Source organism: Chiloscyllium punctatum, chromosome 8 (genome assembly GCF_047496795.1).
Source record: "Chiloscyllium punctatum isolate Juve2018m chromosome 8, sChiPun1.3, whole genome shotgun sequence".
NCBI lineage: Eukaryota > Metazoa > Chordata > Chondrichthyes > Orectolobiformes > Hemiscylliidae > Chiloscyllium > Chiloscyllium punctatum.
In genome coordinates, this window is record NC_092746.1 from 55,005,245 (window position 1) to 55,019,637 (window position 14,393).

The 14,393-nt window shown below is 40.9% G+C and overlaps 1 protein-coding gene across 1 annotated transcript in view; it reads left to right on the plus strand.

The window, feature by feature from the left end:
• Positions 1-4,119: 4,119 nt before the first annotated feature.
• The window catches only part of LOC140480574 (ATP-binding cassette sub-family A member 13-like), a 282,456-nt gene continuing 272,182 nt past the window's right edge, over positions 4,120-14,393 (plus strand). Inside the window, exons 1-2 of the mRNA XM_072575601.1 lie at positions 4,120-4,366; positions 4,478-4,571. Coding sequence (XP_072431702.1) covers positions 4,298-4,366; positions 4,478-4,571 — 163 coding nt within the window. The 5' untranslated portion in view covers positions 4,120-4,297. The remainder of the gene's footprint in view (positions 4,367-4,477; positions 4,572-14,393) is intronic.

A 14,393-nucleotide genomic window follows, 5' to 3' on the forward strand; every position in this document is an offset into this window, starting at 1 on the left:
TACTATAAACTGACCGACTCCCACAGCTACCTAGACTACACCTCGTCCCACCCTGCCCCCGGAAAAACACCACCCCATATTCCCAATTTCTTTGTCTCCACCGCATCTGCTCCCAGGAGGACCAGTTCCAATACCGAACAACCCAGATGGCCTCCTTCTTCAAAGACTGCAATTTCCCCCGAGACGTGATCGACGATGCTCTCCACCGCATCTCCTCCACTTCCCGCTCCTCCGCCCTTGAGCCCCGGCCCTCCAATCGCCACCAGGACAGAACCCCACTGGTCCTCACCTACCACCCCACCAACCTCCATACACATCGTATCATCCGGCGTCATTTCTGCCACCTCCAAACGGACCCCACCACCAAGGATATATTTCCCTCCCCTCCCCTATCAGCGTTCCGAAAAGACCAGTCCCTCCGTGACTCCCTTGTCAGATCCACACCTCCCCATCAACCCAACCTCCACTCCCAGCACCTTCCCCTGCAACCGCAAGAAATGCAAAACTTGTGCCCACACCTCCCCCCTTACTTCCCTCCAAGGCCCCAAGGGATCCTTCCATATCCGCCACAAATTCACCTGCACCTCCACACACATCATTTGCTGCATCCGCTGCACCCGATGTGGCCTCCTCTATATTGGGGAGACAGGCCGCCTACTTGCGGAATGTTTCATAGAACACCTCTGGGACACCCGGACCAATCAACCTAACCACCCCGTGTCTCAACACTTCAACTCCCCCTCCCACTCCCACTCCATCAAGGACATGCAGGTCCTTGGACTCCTCCATCGCCAGACCATAGCAACATGACAGCTGGAGGAAGAGTGCCTCATCTTCCACCTAGGAACCCTCCAACCACAAGGGATGAATTCAGATTTCTCCAGTTTCCTCATTTGCCCTCCCCCCACCTTGTCTCAGTCCCAACTCTCGAACTCAGCACCACTTTCCTAACCTGCAATCTTCTTCCTGACCTCTCCGCCCCCACCCCCCACTCCGGCCTATCACCCTCACCTTAACTTCCTTCCACCTATCGCATTTTCAATGCCCCTCCCAAGTCCCTCCTCCCTACCTTTTATCTTAGCCTGCTTGGCACACTTTCCTCATTCCTGAAGAAGGGCTCATGCCCGAAACATCGATCCTCCTGCTCCTTGGATGCTACTTTAAAAGTATATTGATTTTGCTTTGTTTTCTTCATTTTGTGTATAGGTTTGTTGCAGTAATGGCTCCAGTGTAGATAATTTCCATTATGGTGGAAGGTTCATTGGTAATTTTAGATTACTTACAGTGTGGAAACAGGCCCTTCGGCCCAACAAGTCCACACCGATCCGCCGAAGCATAACCCACCCATTCCCCTACATTTACCCCTTTACCTAACACTACAGGCAATTTTGCATGGCCAATTCACCTGACGTGCACATCTTTGGACTGTGGGAGGAAACCATAGCACCCGGAGGAAACCCACGCAGAGAATGTGCAAACTCCACACAGTCAGTCGCCTGAGTCGGGAATTGAACCCAGGTCTGTGGCGCTGTGAGGCAGCAGTGCTAACCACTGTGCCACCGTGCCGCCCACATTTTATGCAAATGTATTTTTGTATGACATCACCCACACTTTCTGCTGCAGATGTTGGAGAACACTTTGCTTTGGAAAGTAAGTGTCAATCACTTGCTGAAGTGTGCAATAAAACATTTCATTCGCAATCTCAGTAGATGAAATACCCGACCAATTGGAATTTTCACTCATATTCCAAACTCCTGTATATTGCTCTCAAGTGGTCTTACAAAGTGTTTGTGAACAGCATTGTTCTGCAGAAGGGGTTTTTCTTTTGGTCTCAAAATAACACACTGGTGAACACTGAGCTGCAGAGATGATGTGCTGGATTGTAATGATCAGTGTTCATTATAATCATATCCAGAATAGCATCATTCTGGTATGTTGGTTCATGACCTGAACCATAGTCTCTGAAAGTAAAGTATTGAATCCAAGTTAATTGAAATCTTTTCTGATGACAGTCGCAATGACTGGCTAGTAAGTAAGGATCCTGAGAAGATATAACAGTCCATCTATGATTGGATTCCCTGGACAGGAATGCACATCAATGATTTCACTATTGATCATGGCAGGCATGGAGGTCAGACCCTCACTTTTATCACAACTAGATTGTGAGATGTGGAGATTTATAACATTAAGATGGTGCTTGATGTTAACTACAATACCATATCCTTGTGTCCAAGAACAAGTCAAAAGCTGAAATGTTAAATTTGTCTGTTGGCTTATTAGAGGGGTTTGTTTTTGCAATTTTGTCAAAGTCAATACTTTAAAGTTCATAATCAAGCTTACTTCATCAACTTGCTATTAAGGGACTTGTGTTGAATGTTGCATCAAAGATAGACACAGATGATGTTACTGACTTGTTAGGGCTCACTTGTGTTATATTTTCATGTCAATGTTGCCCAAAGAAATAGTATCCAGGTCAGTTCCCAGTAAGAGTTGATGTAAAGCATACAATTTGTCTTCTACTTGTGTCCATTCATTTTAGTCCGTAGTTCTTACTTTTGTTTCAGCTCATAGTGTAAAATACCACATTGTCAAGATAGTATCAAGAATGTGGCTGGGTAGAAAATGAGTCTTGGCAAAGTGTAGATGATTAATCAGCTCAGGTTATATACCTGTCCCACCCTGTCATTGATGAGCTTGGAAAAGCCAGACCAGGTAGAAATGGTGGATTTTCTCCCAATGACTTTGGAGTTTGTTCATGGAATCCTCCACTCCTGCTCATATCAACATGGTGCTTGGCTTGAATGCCTTTATATTCTTGTGAAGCTTTCCTTGGAGGTGGGCTTGTTTGCATTGATAGAAATTGCTGGAAAAACTCAGCATGTCTGGCAGCATCTATGGAGAGAAAGCAGTGTTAACATTTTCGGTCCAGTGACCCTTCTTCAGAGTTAGTACTGCTTTCTTTCCACAGATGCTGCCAGGCCTGCTGAATTTTTCCAGCAATTTCTGTTTTGGTTTCTGCTTTCCAGCATCTACATTTCTTTAGTTTGTTTTTTTGACTGCCTTGATGTTCTCTTTGTTATGCTTTAGATCCAAAACCAAACTGTCAGCTTCTCAGCCCACCATTAGCTTAAAGTCCACAATCTCCCTTGGGAAGTTGTCAGCCTGGAGAAATCCTCCAGGTTGTGCTCCAGTACTTCACAGCTGCTGATGGGGATGATTTGACTGGAGGCACCACTGGAGTTCACCTTGTCCTACCAATTCTCAGTGACCTGCGTTGAAGGAGCCACTAGAATCTGATGTGACTCAGGCTGCTTTGTGCTGGCTACACAGTGTCCCATCAGTCCAGGGGTTCATTCATGTAATGCATTTACAGATCTTATCTTTGTTTTCAAATCCCTCTACAGTCTAACCTAGGGGAAGCCAGTTAGCTTGGAAAGCTGGTTTGTGATGCAGAATAATGCCAAAAGTGACTGTTCAATTCCCAAACTGGCTCAGGTCATCGTGAAGCTCCTTGACTTTGCCCCTTGCCTGAAAGGTAGTGACCCTCAGGTCAAACCGCCAACATTCCTCTCTCTGGGACTTTGGTGGCAGCTGCTCATTTATAGTTTATACCCTCTCCACCTCTAAACTCCTGAGAGATCTACGTTTCTCAAATTCTGGCCTCTTCAGCATTATTTATTTGGATTGTTCCACCATTGAGAATCAGTAAACATCCAAAGCGAGGGCAGGGTCAGGAATTGAGATTTTCCACAACAGACAAAGAGAAAACGTCGATATACGTTTTAATTGATAAGATATACTATAGATGGCCCGAAGTGAACTCTGTAAAACAAGCAAAACCTGAGACTTCTCAGCAAGTTGCTTTTATGTGGTATCCGGTGAATTGTTTTGCCTTTGTAAATACTGAATGAGTATAAATAGGGTTTTGTAGTGAGGTAAAGCGGTGATGAGGGGGTTGCTTTGAAATGCCCTCCAACGCCCACTTTTATACATTAATAATTCTTCTATGCTGCAACAAACAAATTTGAGGAAACGATCCTTTTGCATTGTTTTAAGGCACATCATCGAGCAACAATTGCGGGTGAGAGGAGGTTCTTGCTCCCAATCAGGTTATACAACTTTTGACTTTACCAGGCATTACCGAGTACTCCACTTTAGAGGAAGGAGTTCCCTCCCCACCGGGTACATATTCCTCACTTGTGGCTGTTGACCATGGGCTAAGCGCAAATCTCAGCCAGTTCCTCACCAACAACAGAATTACTGCTTATTCATCTTGAAGTCAGACCAACGTACCGTCATGGCCAGATTTATTCGCCAGTTATGCGTGTTGTTTTGGAAAAATTGCCTCTGCCGTTTAAGACAGCCGGTAAGATTCCTGACAGTTTGCGCTGTGTGAATTTCCTCCAGATCCGGCTTGAACTTAATGGAAATTTCCATTAAGTTGATTTCCATTAATGTTTCTTTTAATGTATCTCAGGTACTGACCCTGTCGGAAATTATCTGGCCGTGTTTATTGTTTCTTATCCTGGTCGGAGTGAGAGTTCAACACCTTCCCCGTCAACGTGAAAACTGTGAGTACCGAATGTAGATTAGACACGGATTGAAATAAAAGCCGAAAACAGTGTTTGTTTATGGTCAGGGAAGAAGTGACAACATGCTGCTCAAGCTTTCATTTTTTTTTAAACAAAAGAAGTCTTGATTTCGAGCACTGTTATCTTGCAGTTTATTTGGATGATATTTGTCAAAGGGACGCTGGATCGTCTCTATCCAGGTGGAGCAGGGAGATTTCAGATCTCTAGTGAAATCGCAAGGCTTTCCAGAGTAACAGTTGATCCCTTTAATTAAATAAACCGGCCTCCAGCCACTGGTTGATCTTTTGGTGCAGCGGGATAAATTCTCGGATCGGAAATCCCGCAATTCTAAGCCACTTGATTGAAAATGAAATTTTTGTTTCTTCTTTATAAGTACACGCAGGAAAATGGGATAGTGTGGAGCTCGGGACAATGGAGGGATTCTTCACTGGAATGAAATTGTGATCTGTAAATTGTCCCCAGACTCCATTGTTCACCTTTGGTGAAAATTCGACCCACCGTTGAAATTCTTATGCACCCAACATTTGGCAATGTTGACATTGGAATTATCTGCCGGCGACTTGTTTTCAAGATAAATTGGAAAGGGAGAGAGAAAGTAACACGGAAAACCGCGAGGGGCTGCTCGCCAGGGTGGGATGCAGCCTATATTGAACGGTCAGAAAGAAATGTGAAGTATTGAAAATAAATAATACCAAACTAAAAAAAAGGACCCGGACAAAAAAAAAACCCAAAAACCCTGCTGAATACTCACGCGAACAGGGCTAAGTAGGCAAGGCTGAAGTTAGGGCGAAACAAAATCAAATACCTCGGACTGTATTGCACACGTTAAGAGGGACCAATGGAGGGGTGGTGGGCTAGCCGTTTTAACATATGGCAAAAAAACAAAAGACAGAGCAAAGGAATAGAAACAAAACTTAGGACAACTGAGGTAAAGGATAGAAACATCCCTGAAACCGGAGTGGTACTCCTGTTAAGTGAGGTGACATGGGTACACCATCACCATGTAGTGGTGCAAACAGATTCCTAGGGTTTGTAGATAAATCTAATCAAATACATCAAAACAGTCAAGATTGTTGCATACAATATTTGGATATGTACTGCAATGGAGTAGGCAGCAACATCTGGGACCCATATCAAGCTTTTAATTGTGAACAATCTGGAACTGTGTTAGAACATCCTGTTTAACATATCCGAATTTTGGTTTTACTGTAATAACGAAGGTTCTTACACCTTGAAGTTACCACTGATAGCCTACTATATGTTAAACAAGCTGGAGGGAAAGCAGTAACCATATTATACTTCTCCAATTTCACACACAAGTATGATTAGATTCCCTACAGTGTGGAAACAGGCCCTTTGGCCCAACAAGTCCACACTGACCCTCCAAAGAGTAACCCACTCCCCTCTGACTAATGCGCCTCACACTATGGGCAATTTAGCATGGCCAATCCACCTGACCTGTACATCTTTGGACTGTGGGAGGATATCTGGAGCACCTGGCAGAAACCCAGGCAGACACAGGGAGAATGTACAAACTCCACACAGACAGTAGCCAGAGGCTGGAATTGAACCTGGGACCCTGGTGCTATGAGGTATCAGTGCTAACCACTCAGCCACTGTGCCACCCAAGCATATCTGACTACCTTCATTCAATGTACCATGACATAGTAATTACATGTAACTAAGCAAACCACAGGCACTTTAGGCATATACAGGAAAGGTGAACAAGGATAAATCGTGTAGGAGAAGTGCATTATATGGAGGTCACACCTATGAACGATATTGTTGCACAACCATGTCCAGATAGTGTTCTGAGATCTGGAGCAGTTTAAGATACACCACAGACCAAAAAATAGGGGAAAGGAAGTGGAAAGAAAAATATGTGGGCAAATGTAAGAAATGTGTAAAACTCAATGGATTGTAAGATCAAGCGATATTTCAACTTGTCTAAACAAATTGGCAGTGGAAGGAAGTAAAAGGCAAACAGCATTTCAAAATTCTGTCCAAAACTGAAGAAAAATTCTGACTCATTTTCTGACAAGTCAAACGAGGTGGAAAGCACTGCCACAATTCATACTGGGAAATCAACCAAACAAGTAAGAGAAGTAAACATTGTAATGATCACAATAAAATGTTTATGATAATTTAGGTGGTTGTGTGGATTATAAAAATAATGAAGTACATCAATTATGAAGAAATGAAAAAGTATCTGAGGGACAACAGGGTATAATAATAGGGAATAATATTACAGGAAGAGATCAACAGAGATTATTAAATATGTATTAGAAAAGCATAAGGTAGTGATGAATGGGATACAATCACAGAATAGGACACAACGGATGTCAGGTATTTAGCCTATTGAGTCTTAAATAGTTTTTTAGATGAGCAATACAGCTGGCATACTTTTTTTCTCCACATCACTGCATTTTTTTCTTCCTTCTTATGTACTTTTGCAATTTATTCTTTGAAGGCCCTGTCCACCATCACATCAGACAGTGCATTCCAATCCTAACCATTTGTTGACTGCACATTTTTTTCTTTATTTATCTTCTTGCTTTTATATTGAAAAATATGGAGGAGGAGCATAAGTAGGCCAATCATTTCTCAAATTTGCTCTCCCATTAAACAAACTCATGATTGATCTGTTTGTCTGGATATTTCCACATTTCCATTTATTCCCATGAATTCTCTTGCCTAACAAAAACCTGTCTAGTTCTGCCTTAAAAATATTGAATGATCCTGCTGACACAACCTTCTGAAACAGGAAGTTCCAAAGTCGCAATCCTCTGACAGAAAAAAAGTATTCTCCTCATTTCAGACCTAAAAAGTGCAACCCCTATGTTTAAACAGTGGTCCCTAGTTCTGGACTCACCCACAAAAGGCCTTTTATATATCATGTTAAATTTATGCCCTCAACCTTTCCTCCATTGGAAACTATTTTACTTCAGTTATTCCATTTAAACCTCTGCAAATGAAGAAGTAAATAAATCTGGAGACCAGGAAAAGGTGCGACTAAAGAAAATGTCTTTTGCCAAGTGTATAAACAGTAAAGGAAAGGATGGCATAAAACATTAGCAACTTAGGAAGGGGTCAAAAAAGGCAATGAGGGTTTATGAAATCCAAGTATTAAAGAACAGTAAGATGAATAATACATTTTAACATCGTCGGCATACCTATACCAAATAGATTGCAGCAGTTCAAGGAGGTAACTTACAACCACTTTCTCAAGGGCAGTTAGGAATGGGCAACAAATGCAGGCTCAAAAGAAATTCTATTAAAACATGAATAACCAAATGAGATTTAAGATCGAGATAAGGCCACCAAGTATTGAGGCAGATAAGCTCATGAAAGGTGCTACTGAAATGCCAAGGAAATTGAATGGATAAATAAATTACTTCAATTTTCATTGAAGAGACCTGCAGGAAAAAAAAGATAAAATCTTCCAATATGAAAACTGACAACATTAAAGTGAATCAGGACTTTAGATATAACTTAAAATATCATAAGAGAACAATCACATGAAATTAGTTGTCTGCAGATCACATAATGGTGGAAGGAAGATATATTAAGAAATATGCAGACAAATTAGGAAATAGAATAATACATAAATAACACTTGGGGGATTTCAAGTAACACAATATAAATTGGAAAAGATAAGTAAGTTAAGGAGATAAGGAGAAAGAATTCTTAGAAAATGAACACGACTTCCTTTCAAATCAATATGTAATAAAGCCAACAAGAAAAGAATCACTATTAGATCTTGTTTTGTGGAATAAATCAGAGCAAGTAAGAGATGTAGAAGTAGGGAAATATCTAGTCTTTAGTGACTGAACTGTAATATGCTTTAACATGGTCGTAGAGAAGGACTCACGTATGACAAAAAATGGTGAACAGACTGAACAAAATTGGATTTTGAGGGGCTGTGAATAGAACATGGAAAGAACAAATGGGAAACCACCGTGACAAGTAACAGTAAAGAACAATGGGAAACATTTAAAATAGTGTTCAACTGAGTGTAGATAAAATATCTTCCACTAATAAGACTTACGTGGATAAATGAAGTCCCAAGGGAAAAGTGAAAAATTAAGGAAAAGGCATACGTTATTGGCAGCAACAGTCTGCGTGAAAACAGAAAGTATGAAGATATTAAAGAATATGTTAATTAGCAGTTGGTGATGCAAATCGTAATGATGATATTAAGTTAATAACAGTTAAATGAGCATGAGAGTTGGGATGCCATGTTGTGGTTGTACAGGGCATTGGAGTACTGTGTACAGGTCTGGTGGCCCTGCAAAGGAAGGATATTATTAATTTGGAAAGGATGCAGAAAGAGCTACAAAGATGTTACCGGAACAAGAGGCTTTGAGTTTTAAGGAGAGATTGGATAGGTTGGGACATTTTTCCCTGGTTTGCTGAGTGATCTCATAGTGGTTTACAACATTGTGAAGGGCATAGATAAGGTGACTAGCAAAGGTAATTTCCCTTAGGGTTGGGGAGTTCAAAACTAGAGGGCATAACTTTGGGGAGTAAGATTTAAAAGAGACCTGAGGCGCAATCTTTTCACACAGAGGGTGGTTTGTATGGTGAAATGAACTGCCATTGGAAGTGATAATTGTAGGCACAGTTACATTTAAAAGACAGTTGGATATATGAATAGGAACGCTTTAGAGAGATATGAGCCAAACACAGGTAAATGGGACTAGTTCAGTTTGGGAAGCAAGGACAAGTTGTATGACTCTATTCCAGCGCCACATTTTTTGACTCTACAATATAGTAAAGTACTTTACAAGCATGTCAATGAGAAAGGAAGGCTAGGTTTAAATACAGGATAGAATAATGGAATAGGTTTCCATTATTGTTTGCATTATTTTGTTTCAGTCATTACTATAACTACAGCAGTTCAGGCAGCATCCGAGAAGTAGGAGTATTGATGTTTTGGGCTGGAGCCCTTCATCAGGAATTAATCAGGACACCTGATTAGGTCCTTAGCTCCTGCCTGAAACATCGATTTTCCTGCTCCTCAGATGCTGCCTGACCTGCTGTGCTTTTCCAGCACCATTCTAATCTTGACTCTAATCTCCAGCATCTGTAGTCCTCATTTTCACTTGAAGTCCATATAGGTCATATCCACAGCTCTGCCCTCATCAATCCTCTTTGTTACTTCATCAAAAAACTCAGCCTTGTGAGACATGATTTTGCATGCACAAAACCATGTTGACTATCTCTAATCAGTCCTTGCCTTTCTCAATACATGGAAAAGTTGTCCCTCAGGATTCCCTCCAACAACACACCTACCACCAATGTCAGGCTGACCAGTCTGTAGTTCCCTGACTTTTCCACACCACCTATCTTTAATAGTGGCACCACATGAGCCAACCTCCAGTTTTACGGCACCTCATCGGTGACTATCGATGATACAAATATTTCAGCAAGGGGTCCTGCAATCACTTCCCTAGCTTCCCTCGGAGATCTAGGGTACACCTGATTAGGTCCTGGGATTTTATCCACTTTTATGCGTCTTAAGACATTCAGCACCACTTCCTCTGTAATATGGACATTTTTCAACACGTCACCATCTATCTCCTCACATTCTATATCTTCCACGTCCTTCCCTACTGTAAATACTGATGTAAAATACGTGTTTAGTATCTCTCCCATCTCCTGTGGTTCCACACATAGGCTGCCTTGCTGAACTTTGAGAAGCCCTATTTTCTCCCTAGTTACCCTTTTGTCCTTAATGTTTTGAAAGAATCCCTTTGGATTCTCCTTAACTCTATTTGCTAAAGTTATTTCATGTCCCCTTTTTTCCCTCCTGATTTCCCTCTTAAGTATGCTCCAACTCCCTTTATACGCTTCCAAGGATTCACTTGATCTCTGCTGTCTATACCTGACATATGCTTCCTTTCTTTTCTTAAAACCTCAATTTCTCGAGTCATCTGGCATTCCCAACACCTACCAGCCTTGCCTTTCACCCTAACAGGAATATACTGGCTGGACTCTTGTTACCTCATTTTTGAATCCATTTTCCAGCTGTCCCATTACCTGTGAACATCTGCCCTCAATCAACTTTAGTTCTTGCCTAATACCATCAAAATTGGCCTTTCTACAATTTAGAACTTCAATTTTTATATCCAGTCTATTCTTTTCCATCACTATTTTAGTATTATTTATGTTTTTATATTCCATTCCTTTCGCAATAAATGCCAAAATTCCATTTGCTTTCCTTAGTACTTGCTGTGAGGATCAGGATCATTGAATGTTGCAAGGGTTGTGAAGGTTTGTAGCTCATTGAATATTTTTAAGACAGAGATAGATAAACTCTTGTTAGGCAGGGAATGTCAAGGTTAATCAGAACTAGGTGCGAATATGGAATTTGGAACTTAAACCATGTAGTGATTAAAATGAGGGATGGGGGATCTCATTGGCCATGACTTCCTTGACGGGGGTTGTTAACCTGGGCCAATCAGTGAGCCCTGACTACAGATGTAAACAGGAGATTCAGACGGTCTCCTCATTCTAGGGACTGGCTCTGAGCTGGCTGGTCAGAGCCCATGTACTGTGCACATGTAAATAAAGGGTGACTTGGTGACAAGATACCAGCCTCTGTGCAATTATTTCAAACAGATTAGCCATAAACTAGTTTAATGACAGAGCAAGCTCGAATGGTCTTTGTCGGCTCTTATTTCAGATGTCATATGTTCTTTATCCAAAGATTGTTTAAAATGTGAATCGCAGTATCACAGGACATGTTTGATATGAACAGTCTTAAAGGGAAGACATGCATATGAGTGTGAATGCAACAGCGACTTATAATGATAGACTTAATTGAGGAACAATGGCAGCAACTCAATTGGAGCAAAAACACTGGCATTTTCCATTTGGGTGGAATAGTCTTTTTTGTGTGTTTTAAATCCCTTTTTTTGTAGTTTATTCATTCAATGTATGTGAGTGACCTTAGCTAGGCCAGCATTTATTGCCCATCCCTATTTGCCCAGAGGACAGTTAAGGGTCAACTACATTGCGATGGGTCTGGAGCCACATATAAGCCAGACCAGATAAAAATGGCAGATTTCATCCCATGAAGGACATTAGTGAACCAGATGGGTTTTCTCTGACAATCACACTGGTTTTGTTGTCATCTTTAGATTCTTAATTCCAGAATTTTAATTAAATGCAAATTCTATCATCTGCCATGGTGAAATTCAAATCTAAGTCCCCAGATCATTAGCAGGATCTTGGGATTAACACTCTAGCAATAATACTACTAGTTTATGGAGTATATGTATGGGGTAATGGTGCAAAACAGATTAGAATATCAATGGATAAATCTTTTAAAGTATCAATGCAAAACAATACTACCATTAAGAGTGCAAATAAACTACTGGAGCCAATTTCTTGTGGGATAGAACAGAGATAACATTACATTTATGCAGAAGATTGGTTAGAGAGCAGTTGGAGTTCTGGCTCTGGATTATCCAGTTTGTGTCTCTACACCATGAAAATGGAATTAAAGAGCTGGAGAAATTTCAGAAATATTTAGAGGAATTTTTAGCAAATTTGAGACAATGTAAAATCAGAAATGTTTTGGTAGGTTGAGACTGTTGCCAATTTTATGCTCTTCTTTTAAACATGCATATACCCATCACACTCACAGATTGTGAACAATAATGTGGGTTCTTTATTTGAAGATAAAACCATATACAAATATTATTCAAAAGGTAGGAGTCAGCTCAGTTGGCTGTGAGTTCAATTTCCATATTGGCAGATGTTATCATGAAGGTCTCACTATCCCAACCCTGGCCCCTTACCTAAGGCACAGTGACCCTCCATTACATTCACCACTGGTCATCTCTCTCTAATCAGAGAGCAGCCCTATGCTTCTCTGGGACTCTGGTGACTATTACACATTTTGGGGAGCTGAATACAGTACATCTGACTTTAAGTTACTGCTTCAGGCTACCCATTAGGACTAATGGGACTGGTATGTCATGTTTTAGTGGGGTAGGTAATGATTGCCAAAAGTGAAGATGCATCTTTCAAAGTAGGTGTTATGACATCACAACAGTCAGGAAAGGTGTAGGCAAAGATGAAATCTGACAGAGGGCTTTAAATGATGAATGGGTTCAATTAAGTTAGTATGGTATAATTGTTCCTACTTGTAGGTGTGTTCAGAACATAGGGGAATTTTTATAAGGTAACAACTACCAATCAAATAAAAATTATAGGGAAATTTCATCACACAGATAGTGTAAATACTGTGAAACCTGCTGCTAAACTGGTCATCCAGAGTTAAAAGTTACACCATGATAGTATGAGAATTTGAATTCAGTTGAAAAAATCTGGGTATATAAAACTGTCTGATATTTTAGCTCCTACTGGGGAAAGTATAGAAGCAGAGGAACACTTAAAATAGCACTACCAGCCTACATGCCAATTTCCAAGCCCCCAGTCCATTCTCCTGGGCATATTTAGAAGCTATGCCATGCCTGCCTATGTTCAACTCCATTCACAACCTGTTCTTTGGCATGGTGCCCCTCACCTGCACAGTGATGACCCAGCTATTATATCAATTCTTTTATCTCACATTTTAAAATTTGGAGAAAGGGTAACTATGTCTTGAAGTGCCTGCTCTATCACTTATCTGCAGAGATTTCTATTGGCTCTTCAACTTAGAGAAACTGCCTGTCATCCTCAACTGAATGGTGTACCCATTCTCTGGCCATGAATTGGCCAATGCATGGAAAATCTCAGATAAGTGCCTGTTTTCTCGACAGTGTGAGCACCTGATCTCCATTTGAGCCTAATGACAGATTCCTTAAGACTGCAGAAAAATCCTTCCTCTGCTGTCAGTGAAAGTAGCCATGAAACTGCAGGGTTGCGGCTAAATCCCTATTGGTTCATTAATGTCATAGGCAAAAGGTACCCAATAGTCCTTAACTGGATTGCTATAAATATGACTCCGCTGGTTAGTATGTGTTTTCATTGACAAGTAAGAGAAACTAAATACGTATTTGATAGAGAAAGAGAGGCTTTTATAGCACATTGTTAATATCCCTGCCTTTGGACCAGGAGACTTGGGTTCAGGTCCTATCTGCTCCAGAAGTGTATAACAATGTCTCTGAGCAGGTTGTTTGGGAGAGTATATCTATGAGGGAGATGGCTGTGATAGTCGATTGAGATAGGGGCATGATTAGAACGTGAACACCAGCATGAACTGATTGGGTTGAATGGCTTGTCTCTGCACTTTATAACTATGGAGCCCCATAATTCTTATCTGTTCCTTGAAGTAGTTAATTGTAACAAATCACTTAATTGTGTCAAATCATAAAATCATGGAATCCCTATGGTGCGAGAGCCTATTAAATCTACACTGACCCTCCGAAGAGCATCCCATGCAGATACACTCCACTAGCCTATTCGTGAAACCTACATTTCCCATGGCTAATCGACCAACCCTACTCAAGCCATTACAAAAAAAATCTGTGACTTAAGAAAAAGCCTCACCCTTATCTTCTCAGCGTAACCAGAGAAGGGAATAAATGTTGACCATTTCACGGAATGAATCCTGAAAAATAAAGTGACTGAAGCACATAATATTGACATAGTAAGGGAAGGATCAATATTTATATGTGGGAGAAGAAAATAGACATTGGGCAAGGTGAGAAGAGGATTCATGTATTGAGTATAAACAATGGCATTTCAGTTGGGTTAAACTGTTTGTTTTTGCATATAATTCAATGAGGCTGTGAGTATTTTGTGAAGAAAAGCTGCTCAGATGGACCACTTTACAATTTACACAAA